The sequence below is a fragment of the Molossus molossus genome, unplaced genomic scaffold, assembly GCF_014108415.1.
Source record: "Molossus molossus isolate mMolMol1 unplaced genomic scaffold, mMolMol1.p scaffold_m16_p_4, whole genome shotgun sequence".
Taxonomy (NCBI): domain Eukaryota; kingdom Metazoa; phylum Chordata; class Mammalia; order Chiroptera; family Molossidae; genus Molossus; species Molossus molossus.
In genome coordinates this window covers 108,521,293-108,542,887 of record NW_023425377.1, presented here as the reverse complement: position 1 = coordinate 108,542,887, position 21,595 = coordinate 108,521,293, and the positions used below count along the sequence as shown (strand labels likewise).

Below are 21,595 nucleotides of genomic sequence, written 5' to 3'. Positions count from 1 at the left end.
GCCATGGGCTCATAGCGCCGACCACCAGCGTCCGGCCTGCCAGGTGTTTTGACTCAGGGATGTTGGCCAGATGCTGTGCCCGCACCCTGGGGCTCGGTGTTCTGTTTCTGAGACTTCCATGAATCCTCTGCTTTCCTCATGGCTAAAGGTCGGCGTAAAAGGACCAGGTGAAGGAGAGAGGTCTCCTGTTGAGAGTGGTGCCTGCTTCTCGGGGGGTGACGGTCCTCAGGACCGCCTCCGTGTTTGGGGTTTGCTGGTGGACTCAGGGACTCAGTGTCCGGTGGGACTGACACCTAGATTCATCACAGCGATGGATGAGGACACGAGAGGCAAAATGGGGGAGGCTGGAGGGATCACATGCTATCTTCTTTATGCCCCCCCCCCAGGAGGGGTCCCACAGAGCAGACTCTGCCCCCAGCCCCGAAAAAGCAGCAACGTTCAAACATCTTAGAGACCAGGTCCCGTGGGCATCCTTGCCCAGCGTGTACCCACATGCCAGCCGTTGGCCGGAAATCAGGCATTTGGGGTGACGCCTGCACGTGTACATGTTTGTGCAGCTGGGGCACGGCCGCGAGTCCTCACCACGCGGGACGTTTTATGTAAGTTTAGAGAACTGTTTACCAAACAAGTCCCCATGACAACGTGGCAGGCGAGCCTTTGTATGGAGAACCCTGCAGGGGTCAGACGTGAGGTGATGTTCTGTCACTGGGACTCATTCTCTTTGGCTCGGGACGTGTCTGCCCCTCTTGCCAGTGAAGTGCATGTCGTCAGCCTTGTTAAAAAGGTCAGGATTCACTTGCCTGAGGAGCGTGGAACCGAGAAGAACATGGTCAGAGCGGGCTAAGCAAATGACAAGCCTTGCAGCCTTGTGCTGGATCAATTTGCACAGAATGGAAAGTCCCTCGAAAGCCCTTCTTGTTTTACCTTTATTGATTTTAGAGGAGAGAGAGATAGGAACATTGATGAGAGAGAACATCAACTGGCCGCCTCCTGCATGCCCCCCACTGGGGATTTGGCCCACAACCTGGGCATGTGCCCTGACCAGGAATCGAACCGGCGACCTCTTGGTGCATGGGTCGACGCTCAACCACTGAGCCACACCGGCCGGACTATGCAGTTCTTAATTCAGTCCACAAACGTGTATTAAACTGCTGCTCCATGCCTTGTGCTACATGGACAGGCACAACAGATTAGGAAACAAAGCAGATCTTGCTTTTGAGACGTTCACTGGGAGAGAACAGAGCAGCTAACTCTGACACAGCGGAAGTCTCCTAGTATGGCCTGCACGCTGTGTGTTAGAACCTGGACCCATGAGACGCCGTTGGCTTGCTTTGTCCAAAGCCAGGTTAAGACCAGTCCTGCACTTTAAAGACTTAAATGTACTTACTGGGCATCCCTTTGTGAATCAAATTGGTTGTTTCTTCAGAAGATGTACTTATCTGTTCTTTCACAGCACTGAGCTTGGCCTGCAGGGGGTAGGATGGACATAATTATAAAAATGGAAGATTCCCTTTGCTAAGCATTCCAGGCTGCTTAGGGAAGAGGATGGGCACTCGGGCTTCCTGAGCACCTGGTCTTCCAGACACTGGCCAGCTCTAGCTCATAAAGAACCACGAGTCAGCCAGCCAATGCCCAGAAGGTGGGGAGTATTGGTTTGTCTGCAGTTTATAGATTAATGCGAGAGACCGTGCTGGAGGGTTGAAATGAACTTACCCAAGGTCACACAGCTTGCTTTATTCATTTATAGCCTGACTTGTTCCAAAAAGGATTTCAGGCAGTTAAGCCACACAGTTAGAAAGTTTCTTGTGGTCTTTCTACTGTCCCAAGAAAAACAAGACCGTATTTTTTTTTTTAAGCTTAAATGATGCATAGTGTTTCAGTCAATATTACTACATGAATAGTTCCAAGTTTAAATTGCATAAAAGTGCTTGTGTGTGTCTCCGTTGGAATGTGTGGGAGTGAGAAAGGAAATCTCTATTTGATTTCATAAAGTCACGCGCTTCACCGTCGACGGAGCTGTACACTGCAGCGCCTGGCTGTGTGCACAAGAAGGGCCTGTTAATCAGCACAGCTGGTGCAGTGCTGGTCGTCAGTATCGCTTATCCTTAATTACCAAAGTGCACACGGCCTACCGACAGACTGTCGCTGTGCCAAACCCGATACTGTGGCTGGATCCATAGATTCGGAGGAGGATTTACACTCCTCTGTAAATGGCAGTAATTCTAGATATGTCCATATAAAGAAACAGGGCACACTGGACGCTCACACAAAATGTGGATCGTAATCTCTAGCGTATTCTTCGCAGTATCTGCCTCCTGCTCTCTTCCATGGGTCGCTGAATCAACTCTGCTTTTTTTTGTATATTGGAAATGGAATTTATTTACTTTTTATTTATTTATTGGAAATTATTTATATGTAAATAAATCATTTTGTTTAGGTCATTGTTCTTTCCCTTCCTCAGCAGTAAGTAAAAGTGAAGACATTGTTTCTCCAGGGAAGGCTTCAAACACTTGATTTTCCTAGAATGTCATTTCTGTTTAGATGCGAGTCGGGGAAATGACCACTAAGGAGATTAGTCATCATTTTCAGAATTTAATGAAGGAATTAGGTCATTTGTGCTTAACGGGCTGAAGGGCTCAGAGGAAGCTGTGCTTCCTGATGGGTTGACGTGCACAGGTTCCCGGAGTGGTGGCTGTTTCTCGTGTGTAGTTACTTGACTCCCCAATTTCTGCAGCACCGTGTTCCTCCCACGCCGGGGCCACGGATGTCCGCAGTGGAACTTGCCCGGAAGTCCTCTGTGGCTTTCTCCAGGGTCCACGTAACTGAAAACTGTTCTACTTGACTGTCGTTCAGGTGAACTCAGACTGTCGTCACTTGTTGCTGATTCTGCCTTGTCTCCTGCTCTTGGCAGCTCTCCCGTTCATTGCTGCAGATCAGTGCTTCTTAACCTTTTTTATGTTTTCCTACCCTTTGAGAATTTGAAAGAGAACAGTTTCACTTTCTGGAAAAACACCCGGGCATATACAGGATTTACAAATGGCTTTAGGGCGCGTGCTGATACTGAGGTCCGCAGGAGACCTCAGGAACCTCTGCTGCGGAGAAATAAACTTGGGCGATGTTGAAGTAACTTAAAAAAACGTGGCCCATTTGCACACGTGGAGAGGGAGAGAGGGAGGGGGGAGTGGGCTTTATTAAGTTACAGGTTTCTACTTCTTACCTGTGTATTTACCAGTATGATTTAATGCCCTTTTGTTATCTAAACCAGAGTCTCAAACACATGCTTGAAGATGGCAAAGACAGATCTCAAAATCTTACAATATAAACTCAAACTTTAGGTTAAAAGAGAAACAACAGAAACAAAAGCTTGGTATCAGTCAGTGGAGCAAAAGGCTAGAGATCAGCAAGTGGCTGCGGTTCTACCACGGGGCAGGGCCATTCCCGGTCGCTCTGCCAGCCTCCAGACGCAGCTGGGACAGGACCCCCGTGGAGGGCGGGGTGGTCTGGGCAGCCTTGGGTAAAGACCGCAGAGCTAGGAGCGGCTCCTGACCCCCCCTCTCCTGCCAGAGAAGGAGAATAGCAGGGTGAGGCCCTCTCCGACTCGCCAGGGTCAGTGATCTCCAGCAAAAAAGTGTCAAAAAGAAGGCATTAAAACCATAACTATGTTTAAAAAAAATAAAATAAGGAGCTGCTGTGGGAGAGGAGAAGGGGAAAGTGAGCCCGTAGAGCGGGCAGTGTCATTTCCCGCCTTGGTAGCTCCCACCGTGAACGTCTAGGAGTCGTCCAGTCGTCCCTGGTCCGCCATCTGCCTGGAGAGGGAGAGGAAGTGGTTGCGGTGGCCCCAGGACAGAGACGCCTGCCACGGCTCGAGGGCCAGGGCTGCTGCTGGAAGTGTGTACCGCCCTGGCTGGAGGCGTGAGCACGCACGTGGAATTTCGGCAAAAGCACAGATGAGCTCAGAGACCAGGCTGCAGACAGCCCCGGTAGCACCCTGGGTCCCCCTGAACCCTCTGGTTATGCACTGAATCATGTTCCCTCACCATCCATATGTTGAAGCCCTCATCCCCAGTGTGGTTCTATTTGGAGATAGGTCTTTGAGAGGGTGATTAAGTTTCCATGAGGTCGTAAGGATGGGCCCTAATCCAATAGGACTGCTGTCCTTTAAAAAAAAAAAAAAAATGAGTCCAGCTGGTGTGACACAGTGGTTGAGCGTTGATCCTGCACCAAGAGGTCGCTGTTTTGATTCCCGGTCAGGGCACATGCCCAGGTTGTGGGCCCGATCCCCAGTGGGGGGCATGTAGGAGGCGGCTGATCGATGTTCTCTCTTGTCGATGTTTCTGTCTCTCTCCTTTTCTCCCTTCCCCTCTCTCTAAAATCAATAAAAGAAAAAAAAATTTTTTTTAAATAAAAGAAAAAGGACCTAGGGGTGTACATGCCCAGAGGAACGGCCGGGGCAAGAATGTGCCATCTGCAAGCCAAGGAGAGAGGCCTCAGGAGAAACCAGCCCCGCCGCCACCTTGACCATGGACTTTCTTCCTCCAGAACTATGAGAAAACAGGTGTGTGCTGTTTAAGCCACCAGGCTGTGGGGTTCCGCTGGGGCAGCCCTAGCAGACGGCTGGTTTCCTCGGGCTGCAGAGCACGGGGCAGGGAGCTGCGGTGCGGAGCAGAAAACACCGCCGAAACACGGGGTTCAAGTTGTCCCCCACAGCGCAGCGGTGTGAACAGAAAGTGTGGACAGAGCTGCCCATTGCAGACATCAGGACAATCGAAACTGACCAGCCCCAAATGATCCAGTGTGTTGTCTCTGTGAATGTATTGCAGCCGGAGGGGAAAAAACGTAAACCGCGGATGAAGAATCTGTTTTGGAAGGAAAACTGATTTACGGAAGAGAATAAATGAACTTACTAACATTTTCCTCCATAGAAGAACTAAATATTTATTTAGTAAAATGGGAGTTCAAAAATAAAGCCATTAAAGAGGAGTTTTTAAAGAGGTGCTTGCCGTTCTAAGAAAACAGACGGGCACCTAAGAGAGCATTTGCAAACAAATGAACAGATGAAGAATGGGAATGAATAGAATCAAAAGTTGAAAAACAAACCACTGTGATTGATAAAACTTTCAATGGATGAAAAAGACAGATAAAAGAAGTCAGAAAATGGTAGCCATGGAGGGCAAAGGTGACCCTTCACGAGACATTGTTGTCACGGGAACACCAAACCAAGTACATAGAACAAATAATTGTAATGATGAAACAGAAAACTTCATTTCTGAATTATAGTGAGACTTAATCTGACCAAAGTGATTACTGAATTTCAGGAAATGTCAATTCTGAATTTTAAGTCATTCAGAATTACCCATGTAGAGCCATAGTGCGATTCAGTTATTAGATTTTTGAGGAGAAATAAAAATGCCCAGAGGATACATCTGATAGCCTCGTGTTTTCTTACAGCAGTTAAAAACACAGCAAAGCAGTGTTTATAAGTCTTGAGTCTCTATTTTGAGCCACAAATAAAACAAAATTTTAAAAAAACCCATAAATTTCAAACTGCAGAAATAATACAGACTTCTTTTTCTGATCCATAATACTCTAACTCTAGAAATTAACAACAATAATAATCATAGGAGCCTCCCCAAAAGTCCCCTGGTTATCTGGAAATTTTAAAGCTTTTATGATTCATAGATCAAAGTAGAAATGAAAAATTGCAGACTTCCGATAAAAATATTATGAAAGCATGCATACCAAAACAGAAAGGACAGGGTAAAAATGATGTTCTCCGGGAAATGTATAACCTTAAAAACCAATAACCCAGCCCTGGCCAGTTTGGCTCAGCGGTTAGAGCGTCGGCCTGCGGTCCTGAGAGACCCGGGTTTGGTTCCCGCTAAGGGCACGTACTTCGGTTGCAGTTTGTCCCCGGCCCTGGTTGGTCGTGCGGGTGGCAGCCACTCGATGTGTCCCTTTCATGTCGATGTTTCTCTCTCTCTCTCCCTTCCTCTCTCTCCCCCCCACTCTATCTGTACAAAAAATGGAAAAATATCCTCGGGTGAGGAAAAAAAAAACAACCAATAACCCAGGAAGAATGAAATTAGTTAAGCTTTTACCCATTTACTCCTCCCAAATTTGAAGAAAATAAAAAATATAAAAGCTGAAATTAATTAGTTAGAAAAGAGACAAAAAGGTGTTTTTTCTAAACAAATACCTCTTATATTTTTGGTGGATTGTAGGGCATAAAATAAAACAGATTTCCCTGGCCAGGCTGGTCAAGGGGAAAAATGGACAGGTGAGAAGCCTCACATATGCAAATAGAAACAAACATGGGAATAACCCATGGATACACAGAGCACAGACTTCTAAAAATCTGAATGAAATTAGTGAACTGATGATAATGAAAGAAATGGAGAAAATTTAGAAGAGCTATCATTCGTTTCCCTGAAAAGCACCAGGCTCAGATATTTTCACAGGTGATTTTTTTTTAAACTTGGAAGAAATAGTTACATCTGCTGGTATTTAAACTGGTCCATAGCAGAGTAAAGAGAAACTTTTTATGACTCCAGAAGGGCACGCATGCCAAAACCTGTCAGAGACAAAGTTGTAGATCAATTTTACTTAAGTATTTTATGCAGAGACTTTAAATAATACATCAGCAAATAACAGCAGGACTTTAAGCGTATAATATTTCAATCTGAGTTGAGTTCATCCCTGAAATATAAAGGTGACTGAATATTAGGAAATACATTAATATAACATGCCATATTATTAAGGCAAAAAGAGAAAATCTGGAGATGCCTAAAAGCACTTGGCAAAATTTACCTAATTCCTAATACAATACTTTTAATAAAGCAGGATACTTTCTTAAAATGATTTAAAAAATATTTTAGCCCGCAGGTTAGTATCCTGTTTGAGTTGTCGAAATGCTTAAAATGCTGAAATTGTGACTCAGCTCACTGTTATTAATTATTGTCCTAGCATTACTAGTCAAGAAAGGAGAGACATAGAAACCAGAAGGGGGAAATTCTGTGTTATTTAGAGAGAGGATTGTATAACGGAGATAACCCAGAAGAACAGAGTGAAGAACCAGGAGAGACACTAAAAGGATCATGCGGATGAAGAATTAAAAGTAATTGCCCGAATCCGTCGCTTGCTCTTACACAAGCAGAACCAGGTAACACAGTGGGAGAAGGGGCCCCATGACCAGCATCATTCGCAGGACGAATGCCCTGAGTGGAAGTCTAGATCACCCTGTGTGAGCCTGAGTCAGCAGACAGAGAGCACGTATGTGAAGGAGCCGCAAGTTTCCACCGAGAGACATGAGAGAAGCCACTTTGCGAGGAGGAAATCAGTGGTCTCCTACCCCGCCGGCGGGGGTTGATCGGAGCAGCCCTTTTGAGATGGTTGGGCCTTGTCAGCAGAGCTTAAATGCACTTCTGCTGCCCAGGTAATCTCCCTGCTGCAGAATACCAGACAGATGCTCTCAAAATTTTGCGAAATTGGAGAGCAGGTTCACTGCCACATGCATCGCTCGGTGTAAAGATTGGAAACAGCCTTCAGCAGTGGCGAAGAGGGTTAAATAAGTTATGTGATGGCCAGGAGAAGTAACCTTCAGTAGCCTATGAAAAAGAATGAGGGAGAATGGTAAATACTGATACTAAGTGTGGTGGACACACCCTATGGTGATCCGCTGATCCGGGCCCTGGGGTACTGCTGGGACCTGTGACTTGATTCTGACCAGTATAATCAATGGCAGATCTCTCATGATGGCTTTGTTATATCAGACCCCCGGAGCAGATGGGGGCGTGGGGCTCTCCTGCTGGCCAGAAAGAAGCAAATGGCCATGTGTGAACTGCCTACGGAGAGGGAACTGGGGGCTGCCTCCAGCCCACAGTCAGCAAAGCCCCAGAACCTCAGTCCTGCCACCGCAAGGAAAGGAGTCTCGCCAGCCACCCAAATGAGCCCGGAGGCAGATTCATCCCCAGTGGAATCCTCCGTAATGACACCTGATTCGAGTCTTGCGAGCTGAGGACCAGAGCAGGGAACCCAGGTGAGGTGTGCCTGGACTCCTGGCCCATGGAAACTTGGAGAATTGATAGCTCTCTTACATACAGCAAGAATCAGAAAACACAGTAATAGTAGCTGTGTCGTTTTCAGCCCCTGAATGTGTGTGTGTGTTACACAGCAGTACTTGGCACTGATTTATTTCCAATGTCCAGAACGTTGCATGTCTCGTAGTAGGCGTTTGGTTAATATTTGAATGGATAATTAAAAATTGGGGTATGAAACTGTATCTTTATTATGATCCTCTGTGTGCTAAAATATATGCATAGAAATTATACATATGTGCCGGCACATGCAAAGGCAACCTTTAAAATTTTCTTAGAAGGAAGCAAAGAAACTGTTGACAAGGATTACCTTGCTGGGGAGGGGACTCTGTAGTTCCCCAGTATTTTATGTGTCAGTGTCATCATCAACTTTGTTTTCAGGATGAGGAGATTAAGGCTCATATGTAGTTTTCTTCTTTGACTTAAAGAGACTGCCACATGCTTAAATTTACGTTACAGAATAAACAGATGCTCTAGTTCCACATCTCAAAGGGTAAAAATACTGTCATTTTGACTGATCTGTTGGACAAAGTGGGAATTGCTGGAGAGATCCCTTAAAAGTTTCAGTTTGAAGACACTTTGAGCAGCGAGTCTGATCCTTCTTGCCTTTGAGCGCCTGCGTTCGTCTGTGCCCATCCTTCTGACGCACGAAGCCCTTATTGGGCCATCTCGTCCTTCGATGACAAGAACTCGAAGCCGTGCTGAGAGTATTTGTTCCTGTGATCGATTTGCCACATTATGTGTATTGTGAAGTGCTGGTGTCTAGAGGTTACTTTGGGAGTGGTCCTTTACTCTCTCCAGGCTACCATCTGGTCGTACACACGATATCAGCGGGAGAAAGGAAATGCATGTCTTTGTGGCAGATTGAAGATGGTCACAGCCTCTTGCCCACTCCCACAGTGTCTCCTTTCGGTACATCTCGGTGGACCCCGAGATTGCTCTGACCATCAGACTGTGGCAGGCCTGACGTAACTGTGGCTGAAGAGACTGGTAGTTTTCACTTCCTTCCTCCTGGGACACTCCTTCCGGGGAACATCGGCTGCCTAGGAAGAAGTCCCCTCACCGGGAGTGAGGAAGCCCGCTCGCCATGCGGAGAAGCGGATAGGGCCAGGGGGGAGCTAAGCCTAGCCGGTCCTGACATCCCAGACGTCAGATGTATGGACAAACACTAGGTCATCCCAGATTCTAGCAGACAGAACGGAGGAACCCACTGACAACAGAAACTGAGCTCAGACCTGTGGTTCTAGTCCCAGCCACCTCCGTCCACTGGACAGATGCCAGCTGAGGCCGCTTGTCCTGCGCAGGCCCAGGGTCCCGAGCCAGATATCGAGCATAATAAAACGGTGGTGGTTTGATAACGGTGGTGGTTTGATACCGCTAGGCTTTGGCGAGGTCGGTACGCACAGTGAGCAGCAGGGCTGTCCCACTATTTCACTGAAAATGAATCTATGGTTAGTGAATTCGGCTTCCCTGTTGACTTCGGAGCAACATTCGTTTAGGTGGGAAATGGGATATGTTTTAAAGGTTATGTATTTAAAGAACAACATGTTATCTGTACTCCCTCCCATACAGGCTATGCAGGTGACTATTGCCTCTGATTACTCTCCCCACTTTGACAGGGCTTTTAGAGCTTTAGTCACCTGGCGCGATTTCCCACGTCCAGGTCCTCTGTCCAGGTCCTCTCGGTCCTCATTCTTCATCCCAGTCCTCTCCCCCTCCCTCTTGGTCCTCTCCCCCTCCCACCCGGTCCTCTCCCCCTCCTCGTCCCCTCCCCCCCGCCTTCTCCCCCACCCCCATCCTCTCTCCCGCCCCCCATCCTCTCTCCCTCTCCCCCCGGGTCCTCTCCCTCCCTCCGGGTCCCCCCCCCCCCATCCTCTCCCTCCCTCCGGGTCCTCTCTCTCCCTCCCAGCTCACAGACATGACTGATCAGTGGGAATCTGGCCTTTTTGGGAACAGACTCAGTACTGTTCTAGGACCGGTCTAGGTTTTGTTGACATATTTTTGCATAGTAGGACATAGGAAAATACGGTTAAGATGCCTGTAGGTGCCATGGCTCTTAGTGAACTTCAAGGAGCTATTCACCATGCTCTTCAACAAAAACTGCTGTGGAAGAATGACGAGGTTAGTATTTCGGGAGCCAGAAAAGGATGACTTTGTTATTATTTTTTTCTTTATTGGTTTTCGAGAGAGGAAGGGAGATGGGGAGAGAGATAGAAATACTGATGAGAGAGAACGTCAATTGGTTGCCTCCTGCACGCCCCCCACTGGGGATTTGGCCCACAACCTGGGCATGTGCCCTGACCGGGAATCGAACCAGCGACCTCTTGGTGCATGGGCCGATGCTCAACCACTGAGCCACACTGGCCAGGCAGATGACTTTATTTTAAATGACTGTATTTATGAAATGGAAACCATTTACAGAGCCTTTTCATGTACATGCTAATATGTGACACGTTTTTCTTTTTAGTTGTAGAACGAGAAAACCAGAGTGAAAGGAACGTTAGCATGAGATTACTCCCTGAACAGGCAGGGCCATCCCTGTGGCGTGTTATAGTCGCGCACTGCGGATGTACGCAGAGCCCACTGAGCTCGGAGCAGGGCTGACTTCAAGCAGGGAAGGGAGGAAGCTCAGGTCTCAGCATGGTGCCGTGGTCAGGAGGTGGGGAAAGTTTCCCTGTCCTGCGGAAAGGGGGGGGCAGGTCAGCCCGACAGGTTCCTTATTGAGACGAGCGAGTCACAAGCTCAGCTGGTCTGGAGAATGAGGCTGTGTTTCGGGGTTGCGGATAGAGTTTCTTTGGTGGATGCAGGAGTCGAACCAGAGTGTTGGGACATCTTTTGGAATGTCCCTAGTCTGACCTTGTAAAACTTCAAGGACATGGAATTCATTATCCAATTTTACCGGCCCAGGAATTGTGCAACTTCACCAGTTCAGAAGGTGCCCGCCCATATTCAGCTGACAAAGGCCTTCCTATGTTCTCAGCCCATTAGCCCTGGTTTTACCCTCCAGGGCCCATACCAGGTGACTCCCCTCCCACGTTCAGCGTGTTCAGAGTCTGAGAATTGGGGCTATGACCTGCCAGATTGCTCTTCTGGTCCTTGAGTTGTGGGACTTGGTTTTGAAATTTCTCACCTTCCAGATCATCCTCTGGGATGTGATTTATAAGAAGAAACGTATCTCTGGTTCTTCATCCGCAGTTCCTGGCTCCCAGCTCCCCAAACCCTGTAATTTCCTCAGTGATAGGAGCGGTGGGAGCATCTCTGCTGTAGCTGCTCTCCTGCCCTCGGAGCCTGGAAACACTTCAGATCCATGAAGGTGAAATGGGTGTCGTCTTATTCATGACAGGCTTCTTTCCACCACAACTGGGTTTATGCTAATGAGATAACGTTTGGAAAGCACCAAAGGATGGGGGCTGGTTGCCAGGGAAACCAACCCTGAGTAGAAGATTGGAGATTTCAGTCCCACCCCCTAATATTGGGGCAGGAGAGAGAAGCAGGAGGCTGAATTAATCACCAATAGCTAATGACTTCATCAGTCACGTCTGTGTAGTGAAGCCTCCATAAAAACCCAAAAGGATGGGGCTTAGAGGGCTTCCAGGTTGGGGAACCAGAAGGCTCTCATGTGCCACTGTGCCAGTCTCCAGACTGCACAAGGACAGAAGCTCACCCTCTGTATCTCTCCTTCGGGCCATTGATTGATATTTTTAAATATCCTTTGTAATAAACCAGAAATCTAGAGCGTATAAGTGGCTTTCCTGAGTCCTGTGAGCTGCTGTAGCATGTTAACTGGACCCAAGGAGGGGTTGTGGGAACCTCTGACGTAAGCCAGTCGATCAGCCGCACAGGTGCCGGGTTGGGTTCGTGCCTGTCACTGAAGTGGGGGCAGTCCCGCGAGGACTGATGGCTTAACCAGCGGGATCTGAGGCTGAATCCAGGTGGAGAGCGTCAGAGTCGTGCTGACCCGCAGGGCACCCTGTTGGTGTTGGAGAATTGCCTGTTGGTGTGGGGCACCCCCCTACTCGTTGGAATTGGAGACCCACACAGTCTGGGGACCCTTCCGCGTCTCCACCGCACGAGGGGACGTCATGGCCAGTGTGGTCCGGGCAGGGAGGCGTGCAGTGGGGACTGGCATCTTCTTCAGTCAGGCGCACTCGGTGTCTGTGAGTGCTGTCAAAGTGCCACCAGTTTACCAGCCGCCACGTGTGGTGGCCGCCTGACCGTCCACGTAGACGTTTCGCGTGGCGGTTGCCGGAGCCCGTCTTGCACGTTGTGCTCAGCTGCGTCGCGCGGGTGGGTGCTGCGCCACTCATCACGCGGGGAGGTGGCTGAAGCTGGTCGCAGGCCGGCTGGGGCAGTGGAAGGAAATCCTAACGGGGACCTTCAGACGCCGCTGCTCCACCTGCCGGTGGCGAGCTCCCGGCGACGAGCCCTCCGAGAACCTGAGCATCAACCTTGCTAGACTGTATCTTCTTTAAAGAGCTTTTTTTGGTGTTTACCAGAATTTCTACGAGGAATATAAATGTAGTAGTTATCACTTTTGTAACATGAATAGATTGCCATTTGGAAAAGAAAGGCAGCCAATAACATGAAAACCAGCCTGTTCCCGTACATTTTAGGAGCAGGGGTCCGACATGCAGGCTGGTACCTGGCTCCTGCCTCCATGGAGCGTCTCATCAAGTCCTGCCATTGACCGCCTTCTAAACACGGTTTGCTTCAGGCAGTTTATTTTTGTGGGAGCCGAAGTGGATAATGAAACCTGTGTGGCGTTCTCTCTTAAGTATGCAGGCCGTGCCTGGAGCATGCATGCTTGGGAAAGGGTTCAGATGATTCTGATAAATGTAATTCTGTCTCAGGAGATGTTTTCTTCACTGTGATTAAAATCCACATGTTTCCTTTTGGAGAATGAATAGGTCCATGCTTATTTTTTCTTTCTAGGGAAATGGTCCTTCCAGCCCACTCAAATGATTAGGGGGTCATCACTTGTTTTCCAGAAGAAAAATGTCATTTGCCTTGAAAATTTCAAAAGAAGATGAGCCCGTTCTATATGTGTTTATTTATATTCAGTTTAAAGATTTCATAGTTAACAGTGAGTCAGGGTCCTGCTTTTTGTCATGGTCCAACCTAGCCCAGGGTGGGGGAGGCCTCTCCTTGTGGGTCCCAGGCCTTTGGGGACTGCAGATGGTAGGCTTTCTGTATTAGGATCGTCTGTGCTGGTATAGAACCAAGTGACATCTGAAGGAGGCCGGAGTCCTAGAAAAAAGTGAAAAAAGGGAGCCCTGGCTGGTTTGGCTGAGCAGTTAGAGTGTCGGCTCGTGGACCAAAGAGTTGCGGGTTCGATTCTGGCCAAGGGCATGTACCTCATTTGCGGTTTGGTCCCCAGCCCTGGTCGGGGTCATGCAGGAGGCAACCAATCAATGTCTCTCTCTCTCTCTCTCTCTCTTCCTTCCTCTCTATTTGGAGGTAAAGGAAAAATATCCTCGAGTGAGGATTTTAAAAAAAAGAAAAAGAGAGGGGAAAAAGAGCCTTGGGAGAAGTTGTGCGCTGAAATCGAAGGATGAGGAGGAAGAGAAAAAACAAAGGAACCACATATGAAATATGCCTGCTAGTGGACATGGAACCTATGTGTCTTTAATGGTATTCTGGGCTTTTACTGCTGAAAGGCAAGCTTTGTTTGCTTGTAAGCAAAGAACATATTGATTGAAAAAAAACCTAGCTCAGCTTCAGTGTGTTCAGTGAAGAAGACTTGTAGACATTTGCAGTATGAAAGTCAACGTTACAGCTGTGTTTGGGCACTTGTTTCTTCTGGCTTTGGAAAGTGCGGGCTGCGTTTTCAAACGTTTGCAGGTGCGAATGGATAAAAATGCATCCGGGGTGTTTTTAAAGGTTTGCAAACCTGAAAACACCATTTTATAATTGGGGTTTATGTGTTCACACCATGAATGTAAGAGGGATGCAGCCTTGGCTTAGTCAGGAGAGGCTCCCCTTACAGAGATTGGGGAGAAAGTTCTTTAGCACATAGTAGAACATTTCTTTAGTGCCATTGAGTTCGCAGTATATTGTCAAAGTTATTAATTATTCTATTCCTCTGTTGGTTTTTGTTGAACCCCAGGAAAACCAGGCCACTGAGAAACCAGTTCCCCCACTCATAGTTAATGACATGGGAAGAAGCTTATCTTCTGGGGTAGTTTTAGTTTTATAAAGTCTGGTTGATAAGTTGTCACTTACTGAAACCTTGAAGCCAACCACCAGCGTCAGGTGTGTGTTACTCTAGTGCAGAGCGCTACAGAAGTCAGTGGGGTACAACCCGTTGGGACTTGGAAAGTCTACCAGTTTTGTAAATTCCAACAAGTACACCTTTTTGCTTTATTTTTATTTTAAACCGTAATTGAAGTTGTTTTTTAAAAAGCTCATGGTAAGTCAGGGCCACCGTCATACCTGAACCTATGGGATGAGTGACCATTGGATTGGGACTGTCTCCTGCCCCATTCTGTTCTGTCTGTGACACAGGGGAACGGGTCCTGTGACATGCTTCAGTGTCAGCCTCACAGGTGTCTGTGTTCAGGCTTGTGTCAGGTAGTGCATAGGAAAGCACCTTGAGGGATTTCAGCTAGTGAGCAGAATTTCCCCTGATGAGAAGGGACATGCACAAAGGACAGTCTGTTAGAAAGGGTCCCAGCCAGCAAGGGGGAAATAGCTGTTGGCGTTGGAACCTCGGTCTGGGAATAAAGCCACTAACGCGTGGTGTCAATATGAGCAAATCCTTAATCATAGGGACCTCAGTTGATTCAACTGTGAAATAAAGGGGTTGAGTTAAGTGGTGACTAGGATACATTTCACCTCTGAGATTCTGGGTTTTAATGAGCCAGAACCAACAGGAAGGCTTAGTATATTTCTAGCATCAAGCCTGAACCCAAATGGTATTTTACTGTCAGTCCTTTGGATCAATTCTAGTTACATTTTCTAGCAAGGACCCATATTCAGTCACGGCGTGGTGCTGGTTCATGCACGGACAGCTGGGACGTTTCGAGAGCGCTGTGTGCTGGTCCCACGGGGGCCGAACCCTGCCGTTCTGTGTGGCTGGAAGCTGAGGCTGCCTTGGACCCAGCGCAGTCATACGGCTCCAAGGCAGAGCGCTACTGAAGCCGCAAATAATACCCGGCCCTTCTGCAGTCAAGTGTTTTAGAAAGAAGATTGGAAATACTGCTTTTGTTCCTCCTCCTTTCTATGTCAAAGGTTTATCAAGGCGAGTACGCGTGGACTTCCAGCTGCCTTCTGGTTGGACCTGTCGTGGGAGAGATGACATCACCAAAGAGCATCTAATCTGAATGGGGTTAACGTGTCTGGGGAATATCAGAGGCAGGGGAAGTGGCGTCTCAGACCCGCACACTGGGATCAGGAAATTTGGGTTCAGGTCTTCATAGGTCAAACACTTGGCGACATGACAGGCATCTTGCAAGGACCTGGCGGTTGCCGCTGTCATTATTTAAGATGACAGGGATGTACCGGCATAGTGGTCGGTTTACCATAACACAGACCAGTGGACTCTTCTGTAAGACATCTTTCAAGAAAAGAGAATGACCTCATCCCCTTTCATTTCTTTTCACCATAGTATTTATTCATTCTGCTGAATCAAATGTTGCAGGTTTGGGTTGAGTACCAAGCACCATTTCCAGAAACCCTCCTTATTTCCTGTTATCTGCCAAGTGTTTCCGGCAGGAGCGGCCCGGTCATCTCCACCTGTGGCCCCTGGTAGCAGAGCGTGAAGGACATGGGGAGGTATTTCTCTGTGTGGCTGAGGCCCATGGGCACTGACATCCAGGTTGTTGTGTCTCTGAACAGGGGTGCCAGACGTGTGTCTGTGTTCGCAGACCTGAGTCGGCACCTGCCTCCCCAACACGCCTACGCGTGGAGTTTTGTTTTTTGTCATTGGATTGTCTAGTTTGAGTGTTTCTTCTGTTATAAATGCGTAGGTGCCGTGAAGAAACTTTCTACCCTGTGAAAAATAAGCTTTGAGTAGATCTGGTCTCTTGATTCTTAATGTGGGTTAAGATGAGTTCCTCTGGCCTAGAGCGAATGTAATGTGAGACATGATGCTAGGGAGGGTAGGGAGCCAGAAGGTTTGGGAAGAGACCTGAGTGGCAGAGACACATGCATCCATGCAGGGGTTCTAGAATTGGGGAATCAGCATCATATTTAAGGATGACACGCACTTGGCAATATAGAACCAGGTAAGTTAAATTTTAGCTTCCAAAGTCAGATGGTCAAACAATAGGTCCACATTTCGAAGTAAATAGTTGGCTGTTTCCTCCTCTTCTAGCTTAAAAAGAATATCCTTTTGAATTATTTCTGGGATTTCAAAGAGAACCCTAGTTTTGCAGCTTACAGAAAAGAAGACTTTCGAACAGGCTGGTGTAGGCAGGGTCAACACTGGACGCCTCTGGAAGACATAGCACAATAACGATGCGTCTGTATGGATGGTCTCCAGTTTTCGTCTTTCTGAACAAATGTAGAACAGTTGTGGTTGGTGATTTTCTTTTCCCTGAGGGTTAAATTGTGTTTGTTTATGAACTGGCCGCAGAGGCTTTGAAATCAGAGTTGAGAACTCAGATACCAACCTGACCCTTCTCCAACTGTGGGGACCTGGGTGAATTACCTGATCTTTGAGCGTTTCTCACTTTAAAGTGTGAGCATTTCTCATTTTAGAATGTTTCTCATTTTAAAATTTCAAAAGTTGTTGAAAATATTAAAGTGCTTCAGAGAAAACCTAGTCAGTGTTTGTTAAATTTTAAGTGTATTCCATGAAATCGGAAGTAACCAAAACGTCTCAGGGTTGAAGTACAGACACAGATACACAGGACAATTGTATGATCCTAGATGACTGGACCATTTTGAAAAGATGCTCTTGGGTTGCTTCCCTTTGGCCCATTTCTTGATGAATTTCCCCCCCAGACACTTTAGAATGACACCCTTTAGAATCCGAGGAATATTTAAAACCTCAACAAATCAGGGCCTTCTCAAAACGGTGCTGGAGTCGAGTAGTGACGGTCGGGGTCCATTTTTATTATTAGTTACTGGATGTGATTATATTACAAATACCAGTAACTACCATTTATTTCTGGTCACTGGATGCAAAGTACTGTACTACACACTTTATAAACATTATCTCACTTAATCCCCAAAATAATTTAAGATGTGGGTTTTGCGGCCCTCATTATAGAGGTGAGAATATGAGGTGCACAGTGTTGAAATGGGTCTAAGCTCCCGTAGATGGAGCTACTTAAAATCCAGCCAGTACTTTCTCATGGTGCAACTTGGCTTTGCTATCAAGTAATCTAGGTTAGTTCCCTGAAATGCTAACACAGTTTCTTGAGGGAGTGGTTGGTCTTTAGAATTTTTGAAACATTTTGTGCCTAATCAGGACTTGGGAAGGTCCGAGAAATTGATTGCATGTGTCCAGGGCCTATTTTTCTGAAATAGTTTTTCTGGTGTTTTGATTTGGAGTTTTATCCATACGAGACAAGCATAGAATTGGAATTGGAGGAGGAGGATTTGGAGGAGAAGAAATTGGAGGAGGAGGACTTGGAGGAAGAGAGGATTTGGAGGAGAAGGAATTGGAATCGGAGGAGGAGGAATTAGAGGAAGAGGACTTGGAGGAAGAGAAGGAGGATTTGGAGGAGAAGGAATTGGAATCGGAGGAGGAGGAATTGGAGGAAGAGGACTTGGAGGAAGAGGACTTGGAGGAGGAGGAGAACTTGGAGGAGGAGAAGGAGGATTTCGAGGAAGAGAAGGAGGATTTGGAGGAGAAGGAATTGGAATTGGAGGAGGAGGAATTGGAGGAAGAGGACTTGGAGGAGGAGGAGAACTTGGAAGAGGAGGAATTGGAATTGGAGGAGGAGGACTTGGAGAAGGAGGAGGATTTGGAGGAGGAGGAGAACTTGGAGGAGGAGGAGGACCTGTCAGCATATGCACCATTCCAGTCTGTGTGATCTTCCAGGAAGTTCTGCTTGGAAGGTTATCAGCTCTGCAGTGCCAGTTCTTGGGAAATCACTTTTCCATTGATTATTTGGGCTTTGGGTACCTGGGCTCTTTGTTTTATTTGGTTTCCTAGTCCAGTAACATCCAAGAGGCATTTGTTGTATTTGTAAAGATCAAACATAAGTATGTCAAGGAGCTATTCCAGATGTTGGTCACACACAGGTACTATTTTGTTTCAGTGGAATTAAGTTTTCCCATCTTTTGTTCTCGCCTTCAACCTACTCTTCTCAACCTAACTTGTCTCCTGTTCCCCCTACTCCACAAACTTTCTAAATGTGAACAGTGACAGACGGCAGTAAACCCAGCTGCGGCCAGTAGTGTGGAATGCAGAGGATTTTTAAGATGGATAAGTAGTGTGTGATTTGCCAGCGTTCCCTAGTGGAACACAGATTCTGTGGAAATATGGTGTTAGCAGGTTACCAGTTGGAACACTAAGTTTTCACTAGCAAATATTTGTCCACAGTAGTTTAAATAATTTTTTATTCTGTTTACACATGAGGGGGCAGTATGGTACTGTAAAGCGAATGTTCTGGTGAAATGCTTGCTTGTTTATTTGGTATATAATAGTTTTTAGGCGAGGACTTTGAGATTCTGTGATTATAACTTTGGTATGGTTGTCTCTTATTGAATGTGAGACACCTGTGCAATCCCCTCACTCATACCCACAGGTCACATGGCTGTTTTTATTCCGATGCATAAATATAATCATTTCCCTGCGATAGTGGGGCTCTCATGCCTTTCCTTGTTCTAGATTTATGTTTTGTTTAACACTAGCTGGCTTTATCCCTGTTTCTTGCTTCCACCCGAGGGACATCAGCCCTCTGGAGATGCCGGGTCTGCTAGGTTGCTGTCTTTAAATATTTTATTTTATGACTTCATTGAAGGCTGAAGGGTCTCCAGTGTTGGTGGGGACAGGAAACCTCTGAACCCAGGTCTTGCAGCCAGGGAAGCTCTGCTACAAATCACCTGCGTGATTCCTCCCCTTGTGACCCAGGTTGCTTCGTCTCGCTGATACGTGGATGACACTGGATCATCAGGGAGCTAATATTCTAGGTTTCCTAAGTGGAGGGGAAATTACTAAGAAAAGTTGGAGGGTATCCAAGTGAATTGATAAAATCTACAAAACAGTTTATGAAAAATGTATGTGGGAATCTGAAAGGTAATTTCATAAGCACCAGCTATTTTTAAACGTGTAAAGGATATTTGCGGTCGTAGGTTTTTGTTTGTGTAGTTTGAAAAAACCGAGACACGCATTTTGGCATAAATATAACCCTGTGTGACATTTAATGGGATATTCATTTTTAATAATTTATCCGGGCTACTTCTTTTATGGGTGAAGGGCTGTGGTATTGTCTATACCTGGTAAAGATAATTATAGTTGTTTAGTTTGGGAATGAATTTATTGTGAAATGTAATGATTTGATGTTGCTTTGACTTAATGTTAATGAGAAGTTTTACCTAGAAATCGGTTAAAAAATAAATAAAAGAACTTAGGACTTATACCCAAAATTTCAAGGAATGTGTTTTTGGCTCTAGCCGGTTTTGGATGAACTCCAAATCAAATGTTTGATGCTGGTTTACTGTCGGAATACACAGGTTTCTGCAGGGGAAACAATTAATGTCCTTTATGCTTTGATGGCAGATTTTTAGGACCGTGCCTGATGCCACATTGCCTGAGCCAGTCTCCCTGTCAGCATCGCCCCCAAATGCTCCACCAAGACAGTCGAAGAGACCAGGCCAGAGGACCAAGAGACCCATGGCTGTGTATAATCTTTGTCTTGAGCTGGACGATGGTAGGATGCTCATTGTATTTTTCTGCTTGACAGCATGTTGCGAATATGGCATGTCTATGTCCCCTGGGCAGGCCCTGGTTTTCCATTCTCATTCTCTCTCTCTCCCTCTCCCTCCCCCCCCCCCCCCAACCTGTGTGTGTGTGTTGATTTTTGAGAGAGAGAGACAGACATGTGTGTTATTATTTCACATATTTATGCATTCATTGGTTGGTTCTTGTATGTGCCCTGCCCAGGAATCGAACCCACAACCTTGGCATATGGAGACAGTGCTCTAATCAACTGAACTACCCTGCCAGGGCCAGCCTTTGTTTTAATTTCTGTTTCCCTTAAGATTATACTTTTTGAGATTAACAGGGAGGGTAACACTTTCTTTTCAGGGAGAGAATGTAAGTTTCAGTTTTGTGTTTGTCTCTGTTCTGCGTGGTTCTTTTGATATTTTTAAAAGACAGCTTAGATTTCTTTTTTGGGAGACTTGTGCGACCTCCTGTGAGGTTACATAACCCTGAGACAAATGGAAGGGGAACTAAAATTAAAGCAAGTCTTTTATGAGAGGAGCAGATCAGGTCTGATGCTCAGTGCATTCAGAGTTAAGGCGCAGGCCGTTGCACTGGGTTATGGTTTATGCACCTTACTTGCCTTGTTTTCCCAGCTCCCTCATGAGGCAGGTGTCTGATCTATCTGCTCGCGTGGCTGGGGTGGCACATCGACTGGTCTTTTGGGGCCAGGCTAAGTGAGCTCAGCTGCAAGGGGCTCTGGCAAATGGAAGTTCTCATGTCGCGTTCAGGCTGCCCTGTTCCAGCTCATTCTTGTCACGTGGTCATGCTGTCTCAGCACTGCCAGACTGCCTCGTTCTTAAAGGGAGCCGGAAATCCGAATTCCAAACACAAATTCCTACAAAACAAGATGGTGAGCAAGGTGAGGAACACCAGTTGCTGATTGGTAACCGTGTGACTATTGGTGTGGAGAAGGAGGTGGTCATGGTCTCAGAAACCCGCATTTTCTGTGTGCCTGTCTGCAACGGTGACTCTCCTCTTGTGGAACTTCACTCCTGCAAGGTCATTTCCTGGTTTTGAATTTAGTCTTTTTTTTTTTTCCTCCTTTCATCCTCTTTTTTTTTGGTTTCTTTCATTTATTATTCTTTAAAGCTACAGAGCTTATATTGGTTTGGAAGTGTGAGGTGACAGTCAGAGGGAAGGATGGAATGAAGATAGAAACAAATCCAGTACCTTCATCATAAGCAGCTATATAGTCAGATGTCCAGGTTGTTAGTATCCAAAGGTCCGTGCAAGCAGGTGACACTGTCTTCAACTCCGCTGACTTGAGGGTATCTCTGGGGTCCTCAGAATGCTTCCTGTAACAACACTGGGAGCTATGATGTTTTAATTGTTTAAAGATTTTTAATTACTTTAAAATTTTTAAAGATTTTTAATTGATTGCAGGTGATTGTTTTCTTCTTTAAACATTTTTAAAAAGTTTATTGACATTGGTTAATAAAGTTATAGGCTTCAAGTGTACATTTCTAGGATACATCATCTGCATACTGCATTGTGTGCCCACCACCCCGAGTCAGACCTCCTTCAGTCACCGTATGTTTGACCCCTTTACCCCTCCCCATCCCTTCCCTTCTGGTAACCATCATCCTGTTGTCTCTCTTTGTTTGTCTTATTTGTTCATTTG

The 21,595-nt window shown here is 46.5% G+C and overlaps 1 protein-coding gene across 1 annotated transcript in view; it reads left to right on the top strand.

The window, feature by feature from the left end:
- Positions 1-21,595, top strand: part of ARHGAP10 (Rho GTPase activating protein 10) — a 280,473-nt gene that overhangs the window by 209,442 nt on the left and 49,436 nt on the right. The window contains exon 19 of the mRNA XM_036240821.1: positions 19,768-19,918. Within this exon, the coding sequence (XP_036096714.1) occupies positions 19,768-19,918 (151 nt within the window). The remainder of the gene's footprint in view (positions 1-19,767; positions 19,919-21,595) is intronic.